Raw genomic sequence first — 19,417 nt, 5'->3', positions numbered from 1 at the left:
CTGTTGAAATATGGATGAAGAGATGAGAGAGATGAGGGCTTATAGTTCCCTTCTCAACCAGATCCTCCTCATCCCCATTTCCTCCTTCTGATCTCTGTTATCCTCACTTCCCTCTGTCAGTTCAGAGAGTGATGATGGTGTTGTTTGTGTTCTACCCAGGGGTGGGGGGCCTGAAGTCTAACATGGTTCACATATCACACACATTCTCCCGAGGAATCATCTAATTAATTTCATAATGTGCTGACTCTATACGTGCATCTCCCATTAAGATGATCTTTTCTTTCATCAGATGTTGTAAATGTAGCAGAATCGCCCAGCTCAAAGTATTACTCTGACTAGGATTATTTAATTACAATGTTTTAGCTCTGGTTTGTCCGGTCCATCTTGAGTAATATGATGAAAATTTGCTGCAGGCAGTCACCGAAAGAACACAGACTAGTAAATTAATCACAGCTTTCAAAACTGAGAGCAGAGATTACAAGACCATATGGGCAGATTTCCACACTGACTTGTGTCGCATTATGTGGCCCCTGAGGAGGTGTGTAAGCGACAAGCTTCCCAGAAAGACTTTCTACAAGTTAGACTCGCCCAGAATTACTGCCATGGTTGTGTTGCTGTTCTGTCGTTGTGGAATGGACAAGTGAGTAATGAAAAAGGGGCTGACGTACAGATTGAAAAAGATGTTTCAGCTACATTACATGTTGAACAGATGGCAAAATTTAAGTATGGGATCCTCAGCATGACAGGTTTGTCAGTTTGACAAGGTGAGATTAATGTTTGCCGTCTCTTAAAGAAGCAGCAGATCAACTGTTTGACTGGTCACTCGTCTGTTAGTATCTGTGCTATCAGTCTGTTTCGTGTCTTTTTTTTAAATAAATTGTGCAATACGAGTAATTATAGTGTGCAGGGAAGCCCGTGAACTTGCCTCTCTGTTCTCAAATTAGCCTCAAGAAAATCAATGTTTTTTTACGACTCACCAAAAAAAAAAAAAGTTTTTTCTTTCAGGTTTCTTACAATCAACAAAACACCTAATTGGGAGGCAATTTATGATAGCTTGCAGTATGAGTTATTATTTTTAACCCAACACATATCCATATAACTTCTGCTTAAACTGCTTAAAGCCACAGGGAAGTTATTTACCCCCTGAAGTGACTTTTTCCAGCCCCTGATTTTGGACACAGGCTTCAAGTCAATCTGTGAGCTCCTTGCTCCACACGCTGCGACCAAATTAGTCGAGAGCAGACCCACAGATGCATGAGGGGTGAGATGTGGCGGGAGATACATTCCAGGCCGTAATAGGATTGTCAGTCCATTTAATAGCAAATGCTTTGGAAATGCTTTTCTTGTTTGCCTTTTCTCCGAGTGCTAATAGTGCTGAAGACAACTGGTACTTCTGGAGCAAACAATGTCCAGCTCTGCTGCTCTGACATTCACTTGCTGTCCTAGTGGCAGCAAGGAGGTGGGAAGTTGGTGGAGAGATCACAGAGCAGATGGTGTCACCACATGTGACCAGTCAAGTTGCTATGAAACGCCAAAGGGGTTCGAATAGTTCTTGCATTTAGAGGCATATGATTGTCAGTAGTGTTCCTTGATGAGAACTCACAGTGTAATGGCTCACCTTTTTTTTTTTTTTGGTTTTTGCAAATGCAAGGTTTTTACTTGTGACAAGAGATAGAATACATTACGGATGGAGAGAAGGACAGATGGCGGGGGGGGGGGGTTGAGAGCTGGTGAGGATGGTCGCTTGTCACATCAGAGTCTGACTGGTCCCTGCAGATGTCAGCAGCATAGTCCTGTCATCACATCTCTTTTTCTTCTTCTCCCTCTTCTTACGCCTGTTTCCAATACTCTGACCCTGTGTCGAATTCAAACTAATGGCTTGTGAGTACACTGCATGTGCTGCTATCTACTGACCCACCAAACTCTCTAGTCTTTATCTATTTCCCCTCCTCTTCCCACCTTTCTATTTTTCCCTGCGCATGCCTTTTCCGCATTTTTTTGCTCGCTTTTGCACTCTTACCGACTTCCTTTTTCACCCACGACTCGCCTCTGTACGCTCAGTTTATATTGGTCTCCTTCTGTCTGTCTTTCAGTTTCCTCTTTCCCATCTCATTGAGTCATGTCGTTCTTTCTCTATCTCTCTCTCTTCCTAACACACACACACACACACAAGCACAGAAAGTAAAAAGTATTGGCTTATATTTCCCATGGTGTCTGCAATACATTCAGCTTCACTAGCGGCAGCAATGTACTGGAGCAAGGCACCTGCTGTGCTGAGCTGATATGAGAAGAACGACAGATACACAGACGCACACAGTCACGCGCGCGCGCGCCCGCACACACACACACACACACACACACCATGAGCCTTCAAAGGCTCAAATATGGATGGAAAATGTAACCACCGTGTCTGTAAATGCAGACGCTGTGTGTAACTAGAAACTCATAAAAAAATTACAAACCACAAAGGCCTATGTTTTACATTTGCCTGCATAGAAATGTTTTTGTACAAACATCACACAAAAGACATTCAGACACACACATACACACACACATACACACAAACACGAGTATTGACACACACAGTTTGCGTTGTCTCGGTGGCTGGAGGCAACCCGTCTGCTCCCGTTGCCTTGGTTACAGGCCATAGGCTTGTCTTGAGAGGTGCTCCAGGTCTCTGCCTGCCATGTCAGGCTGTGTGGTTGGCAGTGTGTGTCCGTCTGTCTCTGTTTCTTTCTGTCTCTCCCGTGTGTGTGTCTGTATGTGCGTCTGTGAACTTGTGTGTAAAGGATTGCAATTATCAAATTACGCTGCGGTTTCTTAGATTGTGGAATGAGTCCACTCCGTTATTTTCTTGTCAAAAAACTTTGAAGAGGATACTGAAATTGTCTTACAGCCAGAAATGGCAAACTAAGTGGTTGTCATTTGTGAGACGAGGGGTAGGGGAGAGCATCTACACATTTAAATTGAGGCCAAAGTTATCCTTAATTCTATGTACCACAGTCGGAGCCATTTAAAACACCCAATATTTGCTGCCTTTCCCAATCTCCAATGAGACCTATATGCTTATCAGTGGAGCATGCCTTTGCCGATTTCACAGAAAAGGATCAAGAACCTCTTCACTCCTTTATGCTGACTGCCAATCTATAATGCTTAGATTAAACCAGACTGTGCGCTCCACTTTTATATTTAAATTGACAAAAAAACGCAGCCTACATGTCTCCATATTGCTGAGCACTGGCTGACATGGCGTTATGTGCACTGTTTAACCCTGAACTGCAGAGTGATCAAAGAGCAGCCAGTGATGCTTACATTTATCTTTTAGGAATTTATGCTGAATGCTAATCTTCCAAGTCCTTGTGTGAGAGGTGAAACTCAGATAAATTAAATTATAGAGAACACTGATGAAAGTAAATTGACTTGATTAACTTTCTTTTCAATTAAATCAAGTTTAATCTTGTTTTTAAAACTTGGGTAATTTGATGAAATAAAAACTTAAGTTGATAAAGGCAGAATCTAATAAAAACAGTCTTCATTAATCTTTTCATCACAAGTCCACAGTTTTATCATTGTTTCATCGTATCATTCATTTGCATTACATTTACACTAATCACTGTTTTTTTGTCTTCAGGTAGCATCCCTGTTCTAGGGGATATTCATTCAGTTTTAACAGCTACAGGACATAAAGGAGTAATAAGAGAAGCCAATGTTAACCAACTTTGGACTAAGAGGAGAGTCCATCAAGTTACTGAGAGGCTTTACTTAATGGCTGTTATTCACATATGTGCCAGTGCAAACAATTAATACTCACACCACTGGCAAAAGTTGAAGTATATTGTATGTCACTACATAGCTGTGATGAACAATGTAATGAAATCAAGCTAGTTTTTACCAAAACATGCTTCATCTTTATCAAATCAAGTTACAGTGTAAAGAACAAGCAGCTGAATTCAGTCAGTTCTTCCATCACCTTTATTTTTGTAAATTTCCTGTTAAAGTTACCTATTGAATCATACCTTCATAAAGCTGTTATTTTTTATCATGTACTGTAATTTGTGTGACTTCAACTGCTAATAGTTAAAAAGCACTTTCAGATGTGTGATGTGACAGGTGTCAGGCTGTTTGCAGTACGACTGTCAGCTTTGATTGCTCCAGAGTCGATGAGTTCCTTAAATGGGAGTGTATTGTTTGATGTCTGCTTTTACGGCAATCACACCCATAACACCGCTTGACTTTATATTTTGCATTTCATACTGCAGCAGAGTGTCATGCCATGCACGCTACACTCTGGTCCTGTTTTACAGCACTACATGATACTCAGGTTATAAAGCAAGCTTCTTCTTTTTTTCTTTTGTTTTAGAGCCTGCTATTATTTTAACGGCATTGGAAGGCAAATCTGTGGTTCTTGAACATTTGAGCCACCATTCTACCCATTGCATGACACACGCTTTTCTAAAAGCCCTTATATTTTGAGGAAGGTCTTATCTTAAAGACTGCCAACATTGTTATTGAGCAAAGACGGATTTTGGTGCAGCGGAAAATATGCAAAAATATAATCCCTCAAATTTAAAACAGTGTTTTGGATGGGAGGGGCAGAAAGTGTGTATGGGAGCGAGAGCATATCCTCACAAGCAAACATTTTCTGGAGCAGGCAAAGTGAAAGTTACATTTGCTGAGACAAGCATAGCAGCACTTATAGAACATATACCACAGTTAGCTTGAGGCTTTCAAGATGGGGGTTAACTTGTTGTGCTAGGTGTGTGTGTGTGTGTTGTGTGTGTGTGTGTGTGTGTGTGTGTGTGTGTGTGTTTGTTTGGAAAGCTTTTGAGCAGAGGCAAAGGCTTTGTTGAGAACATTATGAATGCTCTGGCATTGCCTTCTGTCATTATTGAAAAGGTTAACTGTAAGTACTTGCACAGCTGTTTGCATATATAGTGAGGGGTGGGAACATTTTAATTGGCCCACAAGTTTCTCAGTTGTATGTTAACAAATGACTGTACTCACTATGACAAGGTGAAATCCTGTGTACATGTTACATAAAATGATAGAGATCGGGCATAGTAACGAATATTAGGGCACAAAAATGAGAGTTGGCAGAGAAGCCTCGCGGACCAACAGGAAACGAGGTCAACCAGCCAGAGGGTCGGACAGAAGAAACCCATAATGTGAGCCACCCAGACAGACACATAGATAGACTCATTGATCAATTTTCCCACAAGGTATGAGGAAATTAAGTGGGATAAAAAGAGGGATGAGAGCAGAGGTAGGTAGGTGGGGAGATCCGTGGCAGGCTGCCATACTCCTTCAATCATGGAGAGGGACACAGAGACAGGGAGTGACAGGGAGAGAAACAGGGGCACAGTGCAGCAGTTACAGAGTCAAAACAAAACTGTGACTGTCTGATGCCAAGGACAGTGCACAGACATCTCAGCATCAGCTTGAACACCGGTTTACCTGGACATCACTCAGTCATACTGACAGATCCTTCCTCCAGCAGCTGGGGCCTTTCTCTCTGTGTCACACTCAGCATCTGACACTGTGACACACGCCACAACTGTGGATTCTCATGAAGACAGCGAAGTTGAAAACACACCCAACTAGATGGGACAGTGGTTGTCACAAAAGCGGTGGTGGGGGAGGATGTGTGTGTATGTGTGTGTGTGTGTGGCTGTCTGTCTGTTTTTGTGTATGTGTTGTTAAGGGCAGGAACACTGCAGTGGTTTACTGGGACTACACATAAGTGTGTGTGTGTTTGTGTGTGTTTGTGTGTGTGTGTGTGTGTGTGTGTGTGTGTGTGTGTGTGTGTGTGTGTGTGTGTGTGTGTGTGTATGTGTGTGTGTGTGTGTAACAGTGTGTGACCTATCATGGTGTGTTCTCACGGGGAGAGGAGACAGGCACAGGCTTCAGTGCCACAGTGAGAAGCAGAATGTCATTTTGATTCACTCTGAATGAGACTGATCCTGAGGGTTTTCACAGGAACACACACGCACACACATGCACACACACGCACATGCAGGCACTAAGGAGGGGAGCTCTGTCGAAAAGCCTCATTGTAAATTACAGAGATCTCATTCAGTCATGAGTCATCCTGTTCTTAACAAGCACATGCACACACACACACACACACACACGCGCGCGCGCGCATGCAGGCAAACACACACACACACACACACACACACACACACAGTTGTTGATTTTGTGCATCCATTTAATGGAGTCAGTCCTACATTTTCCATGGATTACATAAATGCACCCCCCCAACCACCCACCACGCACACACACACACACGCCAACACACCCACACCCACACACACACACACACACACACACACATACACACACACACACGTACTACTTTTACTATTTTCCAGGAGAGAAAAGAATTCTACCAAAATAGATTTTGGTTGTTAAATTATTTACACGAATAGGAAGCCAAATTTTTGTCTTGCAGTCGGCTTGTGATGGTCTCGTCTTCCGGCTCAGTCTATGTGGAGCAGTCATCATTACATGAGAAATGGATAGAGGCTGAGATTGAAAGGACTAAAAGATCAAAAGTCCAAACTTAATCGACTATCAGCCAGAACAGTACAGTCAGTCTTGTTTCTACTGTATGTCTGTTGGATTGGAACTAATAATGTTTATGTCATTTTACACCATGCGTTATGCTGTGCTTTTGTGGATGTTTTTATTGTCTAGTTTTACATTATGGCTGTATCTTATCATAATATTTTGTACGTTTTTAGCAAGACATCTCAGGTACTGTACAAAAATGTCACATTCACTTTCGTTTGTCATGAAGCTCTCATTAGTCAGTTGGATTATTAGCCACCACATATATATGCCAATTACACTATGTCTGGCTTGCCAAGGAATATCGGGCATATCTGCCTGATGAGCGTAGAAATGAAAGGAAGGAAAACAGGCAAAATTGGGGTGCACAGGTTAAATATTTAGCACATTATATTAAATCTGTTTTAAGACTGCTCCTTTAAAATGTTTATATGTTGCACTCAGCGGGGAATACAGAGTTTTCATAGGGACAAAATAAATAAGAAATGCACTCAGGTAATAAATTGTTTTTTTGCACCGGAGCCCTCCATTTTTACATTTTAATGATTAGAATAATTTGTTTTTTCTGAGGATGTTTTCCTACTGATTGTGTGGAAAATAAGGTCAAACCTGGGCTCCCCTAGCTCCCTGCCTTTTTACTACTTGAATGCATCACAGAGGCAGATAAGTAGACAAAAAGAGAATCAGCGACACAAAGTGAAGATCCTTAAATGTTTTGTTGAGAGAGCTTGATAAAGTTGGAGAGCCCCAAATAGAAAAAAAAAAAAGGATGAAAGAGGAGGCCAAGTGTCTGACCAAATCTGCATTGACGCAAAGGGACAGGCATAAAAAATAGGTAGAGATGTAGAGAGTAGGGAGAAGGAGAAGATTTAAAGAGAGAGAGGAGGCCCCGTCCGCATCCTAAGAAGATTAGACAAACAGGAGCGAGGGAAGAGGCAGAGACAAAAAGATGGAAGCTGATTTTAAAGGTAAATATCCCGCAGGAAAGCTTTAAAAGAACAATCAAATTAAATGCTGAAGCTAACAGCACGCCTCCATTCCTTTCTCCTCAAAGCATCCTTGGTGTCAGACTCGGTTAGCGTCCTCCCAACATGATTAGGGAGTGACATGACCAGCCATCAGCTAGCGCTCTGGAATCAGCTGTGCGTGAGTCAGCCGCCTGCTGCTTCATCCCCCTGCGGAGGGAAAGGTTTGGGGTCAGTATGACAAAGAAACTGAACTCAAACAAGTGCTGATTCACTTCACCTGTCAGCGCAGATGCTGCTAATACTGTTTTGTTTTGTTGTCTTTGATGGGTTGAAGGTGTGGAGTCCAGAGGGGTTTGAGGGGGTGGTGTTTTGCATGTAATGAAGTAGCGTGCAGGAAGTTGTGTGTTTCCACTCGAGCTGCTGCGCAAAGGTGCTGAGCTACGAAGCTGATCGCAGAGAAAGTTCAAAACATGCACTGTTCACCGGCATAGCGTCTGTCCTTTCTCTCCTGTCTTGTGTTTGTTTATAGCTAAGTCCCTAACACGCTTTCCTCCACACCATGCATGTGTGTTTATTCATTTTCTCTCTTTTCTTCTTTCTCTCAGACTGTCTGTGTCACTCCTCTCTCTGTGAGTTCATACCATGCCTCTGTTCTTGGCTCTTGCTTTGCTAAAACACAACCTCAGGGCAGGTTCTCTAGTTGCACCACGGGAGTTCTACACACACACACACACACACAGACATACATAAGCACACACACACATGCACATCGGTTTACACAAACACACACACACACACACACACACACAGGCCTGATTGATTTTTCATTGCCTGTTGAGGCATAATGTGTCCCAAAGTGTTAGCGTTTGTTTTTGCTGGGAGGGCAAAACTGTCCATCGTTTGCTCTGTCGCAACTGGGAATGAATGAAAAGCTGAGATAGAAGGAAAAGGGAGGAGAGGTGACACCTGGGAAATTGAAATGGTATTGAGGAGGAAGAGTTGCAGAAAAGAAAAAAGCACTAACCCAAAGGGGCCAAGGCCCTTATTTCATAGAAGGGGGTTGTGGTTAGATAAGGAAACTAAGAGGAGAAGGCAGAGGCTTAATAAAACTTTTTTTTCGCACTCATCATTGTGATATTATTTCTCCCCATTTCACTGCGTTACCCCCAGAGAGCAGTGCTAAAGCGATAGCAGACGCAGCGGAGAGCAGGAAGGAGAGACATACAGATTAATGGAGAGTATGATGTCTCTGTGTGTGGGTGTGTGGATGTGTGCAGGAGAGAGACAGTGAAAAAATGAATAACAAAGATGTTTGCGACCACATAATCCCTGGATGAAAGGAAATTTTGTGTGTGTGTGGGTGTGGGTGTGGGGTTGTGTGTGTGCACGCACGTATGTGTGTGTATTGCACAGACATCGACAGTTAAGATTTTCATAAAAGTGCACTTAAGATTTCTTCAGAAAATCCTTGAGCTGCACAAAATAACTTTAGTTTTCATTTTGTCCTTATGAATTCAGTTGAGTTCGAAATGAAATGTGTTTGGCAGGTTCAGCAAGAGGTCACCCACTGAAAAAGAATGTCACACAACTGACAGTGAACTCTCTCTGAAATATTATTATTATATCATTTCAGTGGGAAAGTCCTTTAATATTTGACAATTGCTAATAAAAAGTATTTCATCTCATTTTTATTTTGAAAGGAATTTAGAAAAAAAATATTCATGCATGCCACTTAAAGGTTCTATACATTCATACATCCAGAAAAACCTTGTTATCAATGACACTGCTAAAGGAACCACAGTCAGGGCCCTGTTGCTCGTGTGTGCTCGCACTCCGTGGGCAGGCACGAGCGAGCATCCTGGGCATCAGCCAAAACAGTGACGTGATGGTCAGACTGGCAAAGAAACTCAGCCCTGTGTGGCGCTTGGATAGTGCCAATATAAAGATTACCAGGAGAAAAAGGAGGAGCAGTCAGGCCATTTGGAGTTTTGACTATATCTGAGTCTCCAGCACTGGCACAGCGCTAAAATGAAGTGTGGAGATAGGCCCGCCTATACAAGACTATAATTTCACTGACTGACTGACTTGTTTCTTTGAAAATAGGATTTATAAAGTGTAATATCGTTATCAGCTGATGGTAACCTGAGTTTTCCACCAACGTTGGTCACGTTCCTGTTTGGCCAGATGAGTTTTACTAGATAAAACTTTTTTTTTTTTTTTTTGTGCTCAGAGCCAGTTGATTGTTGAAGTAAGTGGATTCTGTTTCTGACCTGATGTTAATTAGTGTTGCATACTATTAGCGCTGTAGTGGCGCATTCTTGGGATCTTCCCGTGTCCCTGACATAGAAATCAGTCCACTGGCTGTTACAGGAAACAGAGAAAGCCGGGGAAGGTTTCATTGTTTAAGTTACATTACAATCATTCACACCTTTACATATAGTACCTTTAAACTATTTGTATTTTTAAGCAAAAATATCACAATCCTCTTCAATAGTGTCCTTTTTCCACTGATGGGATACCAGTCTTTTTTTTTTTATTGAACAAAGTGAAATCAAAAAATGCTGAACGTCTTAAGGATTTTGCACGTTTCAAACTTTATGTTTGTTGTAAAACCTTCTTCTGTTCTTTTTTAATTTAATTCTAATCTTTTAGGATGAACAGGTTTTTTAAATCAAACATTGTTAAATATGCGTGTTAAACAAAGGCTTAAGCTTTCATTGCCACTGTTTCGAATTTGTTAATATTTTTCTATGGTGCTGTACCTTTCATCATTTCAAATAAATATGAAAAAGTTTTCCTGTCTCTTGGCAGCTTTTGCATCTCTGAGCTGAGCCTGGTTTTGTGACTCATATGGTCATGTAGCAGAAACATGTTGAATGGAATAAACTAATTCTAATCTTCATTTTCATTGATAAATTGCTCACTGGCAATGTTGAAGCTGTGTGACCTCTTAGCTCGCATGATGTGTACCTGCAGCTATGAATGAGTCAGTTACTTGTATGCATCGACTGATATTTGTGATGTGAATCTGTCTCTTTCAATACTTATTCATAGTTTGGTTCTGAGCCAAATATTCACAGTATTTTGAACATAGTGATGATAGTACACACTGTATTTCCAATGCAGTCTGAGATAGACATTATGTTTTTTCCATTTTAAAATTCAGAATTGCTGCAAAAAATCCTGAGGTTGTGTTGAAACAAACCTGTCCTAAAGGTTAAAAAAATCTTCTAATATAGGCTATCCCTAAAACACTCACATTGCATATTAAAATGTCTAAAATAATTGGTAGCCTAATGATTGATAATTGACAATTATTGTAAGATTAAAACAACGATGATAGAGAAGTACTGATTAATGAACATGTGTTTTAAATTCATTATGGGGTTCACAGTGGGAACATTGTTCTGAAAATTAACACTTCATCTCCACCTGTTTGAAATCACGGCTGTATTGGAGCCGTTAAACCATCTTTCAAGTTAATTAATTCGGTACTGGGACATTATATTCATGCTAGCAGCGCTGTATCCTGTTAACACCGTCAACGCACCACCCACCCGCGATATGCGGGCGTTAAAACGAACGCACCCCCAGCTCTGAAGCTAATAGACAATTAACTCTGAGTGTAGCTGTCTCCACGAGGCCCTGGTTAGTACCAGAGTTTAGAGGACATAAATGACACTGTGAAACATTCTGCGTGCAATTATAATCTGTCCAGTAAATATAAAGACCGCGAGGTAAATAGCTTTTTATCTGAGAGTGAGTTTAAAGGTATTTTACAGTGTAGTCCGTCCACTTTAGCCGCATCTTTACTGTAAAGTTAGCTTGAATGTAAACCAGTACCCCGACGACACTACGACAGGCAGCTGTTCGTAAACAACTGTTATAAGTAACACAGTTCAAGTTTAAGTACTGCGTCATGCACCGTCACGTTTTAAAATATGGCTTTTCATATTTCCAGAGTGAAAGGATGGTGAAACAGAAGACAAGTGAAGCTGAGGGAGAAACGCAGGTGATAGGAGCGGTGACAGAAACATCTCCACTCCTCAATTGATTCAAGATTTATAGAAGATAAAGGAGGAAAAGAGACAGAAACTGATTCAGTGCCGACACAGGAGCCAGGTGATGGAGAGACTTGTTGAGACTGAAGAGTTTAATTAAAGTAATTAAAAAGAAATATTGAAACCTGCCCTGGAGTGACCGTCAGATCCTCTATTTAAATGGTTGTATACATAATTTCAAAACGCTACAGTAAAATTGACATAAGTACATAAAATTAGATTTCCTCTCTATAAATTCAATTGCTTTTGGTTAACAGTCAGTTTTGATTCAGTATTATTCCAAAAATTGATAATAGTATAAGCCGAACAGATTGTGTTTGATTAAAACCAGGCACGTCCATCAGCCCATTTGTCCAGCCCTCAGTTAAGGTAGTGTGTGCCCAGCCTTTTTTTTTTTTTTTTTTTGTACCACTGCATCCCTGTTTGAAACATATACAGTATGTGTATGGCTATGTATTTCTCCTCAGCTGAATTGCTCCTTAACCTCAATCCTGTTTATACGTGGTTCGAGAGGATTAGCATCATGGTGATCCTGCTCAACTGTGTGACACTGGGCATGTACCAGCCCTGTGAGAACATCGACTGTACCTCGGACCGCTGCCAGATACTGCAGGTAAGGCAACCCAGTGTGTGTGTGCGTGTGTGTGTACAGCAACAACATGTCAGTGTGCTGATGAAGCGATAGGACAAAACGATCAATTATTTGACACAAACTCAGCACGGCTCACCACTCTTCTTGTCACTGCTCCTCAAACTGTGATGCAGGTACACTACAGCTAGAATATTTCCCTCCTGGAAGGTTTATATTTTCTCCTGCTCTCTGAATGCGGAATTGGGACTTAGTTTGTTTTAATATAGTCTTGTGCAGCCACATGTGATTTTCCCACTTCATGATGAGAATACACTTGACAAGTGCCAGCAGTTGAAAACCGTGGTCGTGGATGGCCACCGATGCTACAGCCAAAAAAGCTTCACCCACAGGCTTTTATTCTAATTTTGCTGCAATTTGTTATTTAAATCGCTGTCTTGGCTATTTCTTCATGACGTGTTAGATCTGTGTAGGAATGCCAAAACTGGTTTACCATTTCATTGTTCCTTTACCACATCTCTCCCCAGACACTTACCTCTATACTGTATCTGCACAGCTGGCCCCATGACACTACTCTAATGTGATTATTCTCTAAATTATCAAGGCTTTCACATAACAGGAAACAGTGCACCTCATTCTCAAGGTGACTTGTCATGAAGCAAAGTCTTTGTAGATCCATGTTTTCATCTGCTTGTTTTATCATTACTTGTGGATTTGATTGATCCTGTAACAGGTCATCAGTGATAAAAGGTGTTAGTAACAAGTTGAGCTCTCTTCTTATAATTTATACCTTTTATGTTAGAGTAGATATTATTGTGTTGTATTTTTTTTGCCAAATTGCTAATGTTTTCCTTTTGTTTCTGTTTGTAAGCCGTGTTGGGCTGATGTGGGTTATGTGTTGCTGACTGGGTGATTTGCCAACTGGCTGAGGACGCGGTGTGTACCTCTGGGATTGTAATTGCTTTTCATTGAAGTAAATTTGGCAGGCTCCATTCCAGGTGTGACAAGAACGACCTAATTCTGCCTCACATGCTTTTTGTTGGCAATTTTTAATGTCCACTGACATTGAAAATCCGTCTGCGGTTACCTGCATGAGAAGTTTCTTTGGCCAGTTTTTCTCATGTGCTGTTGCTATGTAGACTGATTGTACTGCCATATCTCACTTTCCTACAGCACATTAGGACGGATTATAATATCAAATAAAGCCCCTCAGAGCAAACTATGATAGGTTTATTTATCTCAGATTTTCTCTTTATTGTGCAGATATTTCAAATATGCATTCACTACTGTTTTAAAACTGTGCAACATTGTCTTTCTGCCTCACTGTCTACCTTATCCGACCTTCCTTTCCAGCACCATCTTCCTGCTCCCTATGTTCCCATTCTCCAGTCCTACACACTCGCTCTCTCTCCCTTCCTCCACCCTTTGTCTCTCTAACAAGCACATTGTCTCCCCAGGTAGTGTGAGGGGTCCTGTTCTGGTGGTTGCTAATGGTAACAGGAGGGATTTTGCTGACAGGGCTTAGATAGTTAGAGTGGCCCTCACATGCCTCTCTGGCCCTCTTTGAAATACAGTATCCCCGCCTCACTTCCTGGAGGAAAGAGACGGAGTAATAGCCGCAAACAATGTATACATCACCAAAGAATCAGTTCAGATGGCTGTTAAGGAACCTTGCAGGAGTTAAATTGGGATTTAGAGCCCTGGACCTCAGGGATTGAAAGCCTCAGTTAGGGTAAGGGGGCAGGGGACTTGGGTCCATGTGGTATACCATGATGTGCTACACCTTCGTCAATAATTTAAAATACAATCAAACTTATACTTACAGCCAGAAGCTGCGGTTCAGGATGGAAATTGTACCTAAGGAAGTGGAGGTCCTCTCTAGTTGGCCCCGATTTAACTCCTGTCTGTATTTGCATACTCATTTCTTGCAAATGGAAAGTTGTTATTCTACCTGAAGTCGAATCGGGTGGGACAGGACTTATTATACCTTTTTAAATCAGGACCTGTTCAAGCTTCTTAATCGAGCTTCATATTTTCAGAAAACTCACTGACACTTTGTAGAAAGACTGTGTCAAATATGCCTTTTCCTGTCCTATTTGTCTTTCAGTGTGAAATGAACATTTGTCCTCATGGTGCCTTTTGGTTTGATACACTGAATAATCTCGTCAGTCACTCATTCCACAGGTAGAGGAAGAGACACATGCATTATTTTATTTTAAACGGTACCATTACATTCCTGATGACCTACTTACCACGTCCTCTCCTCCTGCCAAATAAGCGGCACAGTGACAGCATATGAAGTAGTTTCCACCCGGCTCCTATTTCAAATCATGAAAGGGCCCATCACAAGACAGCCTCAACCTCTTTACAAATCATGTTGACGATGAAACCTGATAGGCTGACTGAAGAGCAAGCTGGCGGTGGTGACAAATAACAATGATGAATTCATTCCCCTTTCACTCAGCGCAGAGCGCAACAGGAATCCGACTGGTGCAGCCAATGTCGGATTACATGTGAAGCGTGCAGCCTGCATTATTTATCAAAACATCATTTAAACAGCATGTGAGACTGATCTTCTCATCGTTTCCCATTGCCTGCTGCCAGCTCTGTATGCGGGCTGTGTGTGAGTTGATGCTTGTGTTAGGTTTTGCGCGTGTGTGTCTGTGTGAGAGAGGGAGCAGGGATGGAGCACACATGTCTGCTTCTAATGCATTACAACACAGAGTCATGCCCACATCTATACACACACACTAACATAAGAGCAAAAACACAAAGCACAGTTTTATACATTTACAGTCTTTACACACACACACACACACACACACACACACACACACACACACACACACACAAGTGCACAGATTTGGCCTCTGCTGCTAGAGATTTGATCCCTATAAATAACAAACAGTATGGACCACCCATCTTTTGACTCTTGCCATTTCTGTCCTGAAAAACAATAAGTGCTACTTCCACAAAATTTCACACTCCATTGATCTCATTGAATGTGGTCTATAAATGAAAACAGTATCCTATAATTGTTCATCAGTGCTCTTCTCCAGTTGACGTTTATTACTCCTGGTCGCCTAAATGCACCACATATCAGTGTTTTCTAGCCTGCTGTGGGTTACTGTTGAGTCTCTAGTTTGACATTTAACTTTAGCTTGAAACCCTTAAAAAAGGTAATAACCTTAAAACACTTGTGGAGAATGTTTTTCCCATTGCAGCATATGATTTATTGAGTGCACAAACTCTATTCTCAGTGCCTACTTACTGTATTTTACCAGCCTAGAGCGGCGTTCAGCTGGAGAGTCCTTGTGATCTTTGAAAATCTTATTTTTATCTGTGAATTGGGTTGGTTGAACCTGTCTGTTATATTTCAATACATTAGCATGTTTGCCTTATATTTTATTGTTGCCTTGAGACTTTAACCAGGCTTAAACTTCCACCACATCTATAGATGTTTGAAAACTAATTTAGATGGGTGAACATTCTTGCATTTAAGGTCATTTTTCATATTTGTTCCACAAATCGACGATTTATAAAGCTTTGAGATTTAACAGTATACAGTATATAGTACTGTGTGCACTGCTGGTTGGGGATGGATGCCAGTTTTGGAGCAAACAAAAATCCTTGTCATCATCAAAAAGCCAAATTATGACCAATTACTTATTAACAGCAGCAATGGCTTCATTTAAATTTCCAGGCCTTGGAAATCTCTGTGTCAAGAGGTAGCAGATTGAGTTATAAGTTGTAGGAATATGTAACAAGGCAGCAAACACAGTCATACAGCCTAGGGCAAAGCACTGGGAAAGAGTTTTGTTCCGAAAATACAATGGGAGGTTTAGCTAGTGATCTGAACATAATAACGCAAGCAGGACATGGCAGAGATTTGGGCTTATATGTCTCTCTCTCCATTTATCTCTCACTGTCTCGTCTCTCTCCATCTTTTGTTTTCTCTGAGGTTTGACCTGGATCTCTCTTACTTTCTTTTCTCCTGTTCACGTCTTACTTCCCCTCTGATTCAAGTAAAGCATTGTGGGTTGGTTCACATGGAGCACCATGTATGTTGTGTGGCGTTAAATTAGCAAAGTAACATGTACGCAGTGAACACTGTGTTGTTTTAAAGCTACTCATATCACAGTGTTCACAGCAAACCTGACGAGTCGGGATCAGTCTGGTGTTGAGTGTTAGCTTGCCACATTTAAAAAGTTGAAAACTTGCCTTTGAAATATGGAAAATAGGTCATGGATTGTTTTGAGGTGTAGATACACGTTTTTATAATACATTCATGGTCAGAATCAAAAAGTAGCTTCAGACTCCAGACACGTGTTCTTCAGGCCACGTGTGCCATTTTGTTTTGCTGTTTCTCATTGTGTACTGTGGTGCCTTCAAATAAAATATTTGAAGGCACCACAGTAACAACGAAAGAGTGTTTCTTTTTTTTTTTTTATCAAGGCAACTTGTCCTCATCAGAGATGACAAGTGCTATTCGTTCACAAAGGAACTGAGTTGGAAGTAAAATGAAAATGGAGAGCTCTGACAACATCTTTAGCCTACTAATTTCATGAACATGCGAGATAGAGCAGATGTCTGGCTCAAGTCTTTCAAGCAGAATATATCAAATGCATTTTCTACCTTCTTTAACTCACTTTCTTCCAACTTCACCTCTCTCTGTCTTCCTGTAGGCCTTTGATGCATTCATCTACATCTTCTTTGCATTGGAGATGGTGGTAAAGATGGTGGCTCTTGGGATCTTTGGCCGACGCTGTTACCTGGGAGACACCTGGAACAGGCTGGACTTCTTCATCGTCATGGCTGGGTAAGCAACTTTTATCAGTGTCAGCATTAATCATACATCTGGTTGACAAGTTTTTATGTCACGTGGTTTAGGGAAGATTCTTTAAATCCAAGCATAAAATAACTCAACATCTTTATGTTGTCATAAACATCAAGACAATGACAATAAATGAAATTAAAGTTCATGACTGAATTAGTTCACTTTTACTTAAAATCTGAATTCTGTAATATAATGTCTATATTGAGGGATTAGTAATTATGAAACTTGTCTATAATGACAAGATTTTGTTTCCCTGGTCTGATTGTAGCAATCTGACACTCTTCTGCTTGCAGTATATCTATAACTATTTGTGCATTGGTTTTTCTCAGCTCTAAGAAGATTAATAACACTGTCAAGTGCTGTTAAGTGCGGCATGATTTTCATTCATTCCAGACATTTTAACATTTTCTTTTGGCGAGTCTGGGTCGTGCTGATGATGCAGGTTGACAGGTCACCAAAACTGTCTAATGTATGAGTAACCTGTCAGTCCATGTGACTTGTTTACAACATGTTTCATGTTTGTAGTAGATGAGTGTGAACACTAAACAGACTAGAGGTAAAACGCTGGGGGAAGTTAACTACAGATGTGAATAACACATTGTCATTCACTTCCATTCTTCATCCACTAATGTGTATGTCAGTAAAGTTCATATAGTACAAATCCTTTGCTGGCCTTTGCTGTTCATACGGTTGTTTATTAAATAAAAGTAATTCAGGAAGCTACGTTACGATAATTGTGAATCTTTGCCAAAATTATAAATTTGCTCAATAAATACTTAGAGGTGACTTTTGCATATTTTGCTAAAGTGAAACTGCTTTTCCAAAACTGGGTGTCTGTGCCTGTGTGGCCTTTGTGCAAAGGTCAAACCTTGAAGATGTGAAGATGAAAATATGCTTTAATTTTTAGAGTCCCTTCGCACTAGTAAACAGCAGAATATTGCTGAACACTCAAATCCAGGGAGTAGATGGCACAAATGCTGGTTTGGGGCTTTGGATTTGCACTTATGATATGATTGGAAGTAGGTAGGCATACAGGGGAAAAAAAGAAAGAAATGAAGGAACAAAAGACGGAAACAGGGAATTCAAAAGCGAGTTTGTTTTTGAGACATCCACTACTTAAAACATTTGTCCCAACACATGCCCACAAAAGCTTACACATCTACGGGTCATATGTTTTGTTGCGTAAGTTGATCTTGTTCCTGCAAAGTGTCCGTCACATGTGCTGTTACTGTGGAAAACACATACACACACACACACACACACACAAACACACACTAGATGGATGCATGTGCATAAAACAAAAGCAAACACACCTGCTTGAACACCTGCTGCGAACAAAGTGAAATGAGAGGCTCAGACGTGGGTGATAAAGTGTGTGCGTGCGTGCGTGCGTGCGTGCATGCGAGCAAGAGAGATGGATAGGGAGAGTGGCTGGCATAATAGCAGACAAGAAAGGTAGAGCAACAGACTTACCAGAGTCAGTGGTGGGACATTTGTCTTCATTTGAGCTGAAGCAGTTTATACCCTGTGGGTGCTCATAGTTTGTGTGTGTGAGTGTGTTTGTTGCACAGAGTAACACAGAGATTACAGTCTGTCAGCTTATGCATTTAGAGTTTGTTTAATCTGTGTATGTGTGCGTCTGTGTTTGTATATGCATTTGTGTGAACGCCTCGGTCTTCGTTTTCCTCCCTGCAGCATCCATTAGATTAGCGTCGAGGCTAATTGCCGAGGGCAGTGCCAGCCTTGCCGGGCCAAATCACAGCCGACAGTCTGCTATAAGTTCCATGTCTCTTACCCATGGGCACCACCTTGCTCTCTCACCCTCCTCCTCCCTCCCTCTCTATTTCTTTCTTTTTTCACATGCTCGAATGAACAGGCTGTGAAGGGGGCTTCATTCCTCTGCTCCATAACCCTGCCACACATAAAGTGCCTCCTGGAGTCTGTTTTACTTTATATGCTGTATATTTTAGCCTAATTCAGTGGAACTGAGGCTTATCTTCCTTGCCTTTCTGGTATCTGCAGCAGTAACTGAAAAAAGGCAGTATGTCCCCTTGTGTGTGTCCACTGTGCCTCTTGATCGAGGGATGAAGCATGACCCTTTCATTACAGAAAGCCATTCCTGGCTTTCATATTTATTGTAACGTACGCCTAAGATAAGTTGAAAAATGTACCAGGTCAAAAAAAAAATGATAAAAGACTTAAAAGAATAAAAGACTGAGAAAGACTGACGTTTGTATATATCTAGCATAATAAGGAGTTGTATCTCGACTCAACCTGGTTGACACACTGTATATGCAAAGAAAGAGCTGATTAAAGTTTGTGGACCTGCCCTTCTAGTCTTTAGTAGCTTAGCTGTAATACATAATTAAATGGGACTGAACAAGACAGCACT

General features: G+C 41.2%; 1 protein-coding gene across 3 annotated transcripts in view; it reads left to right on the top strand.

Annotated features, from left to right (window-relative positions):
• The window catches only part of cacna1ia (calcium voltage-gated channel subunit alpha1 Ia), a 141,397-nt gene that overhangs the window by 58,893 nt on the left and 63,087 nt on the right, over positions 1–19,417 (top strand). For all 3 annotated transcript variants that reach the window (XM_056401034.1, XM_056401033.1, XM_056401032.1), the window contains exons 3-4: positions 12,101–12,212; positions 16,874–17,007. In XM_056401034.1, the coding sequence (XP_056257009.1) occupies positions 12,101–12,212; positions 16,874–17,007 (246 nt within the window). The remainder of the gene's footprint in view (positions 1–12,100; positions 12,213–16,873; positions 17,008–19,417) is intronic.

The sequence above is a fragment of the Seriola aureovittata genome, chromosome 17 (assembly GCF_021018895.1).
Source record: "Seriola aureovittata isolate HTS-2021-v1 ecotype China chromosome 17, ASM2101889v1, whole genome shotgun sequence".
Lineage (NCBI taxonomy): Eukaryota > Metazoa > Chordata > Actinopteri > Carangiformes > Carangidae > Seriola > Seriola aureovittata.
Note: the sequence above shows the minus strand (reverse complement) of the source record. Positions and strands in the feature narration are given on the sequence as shown.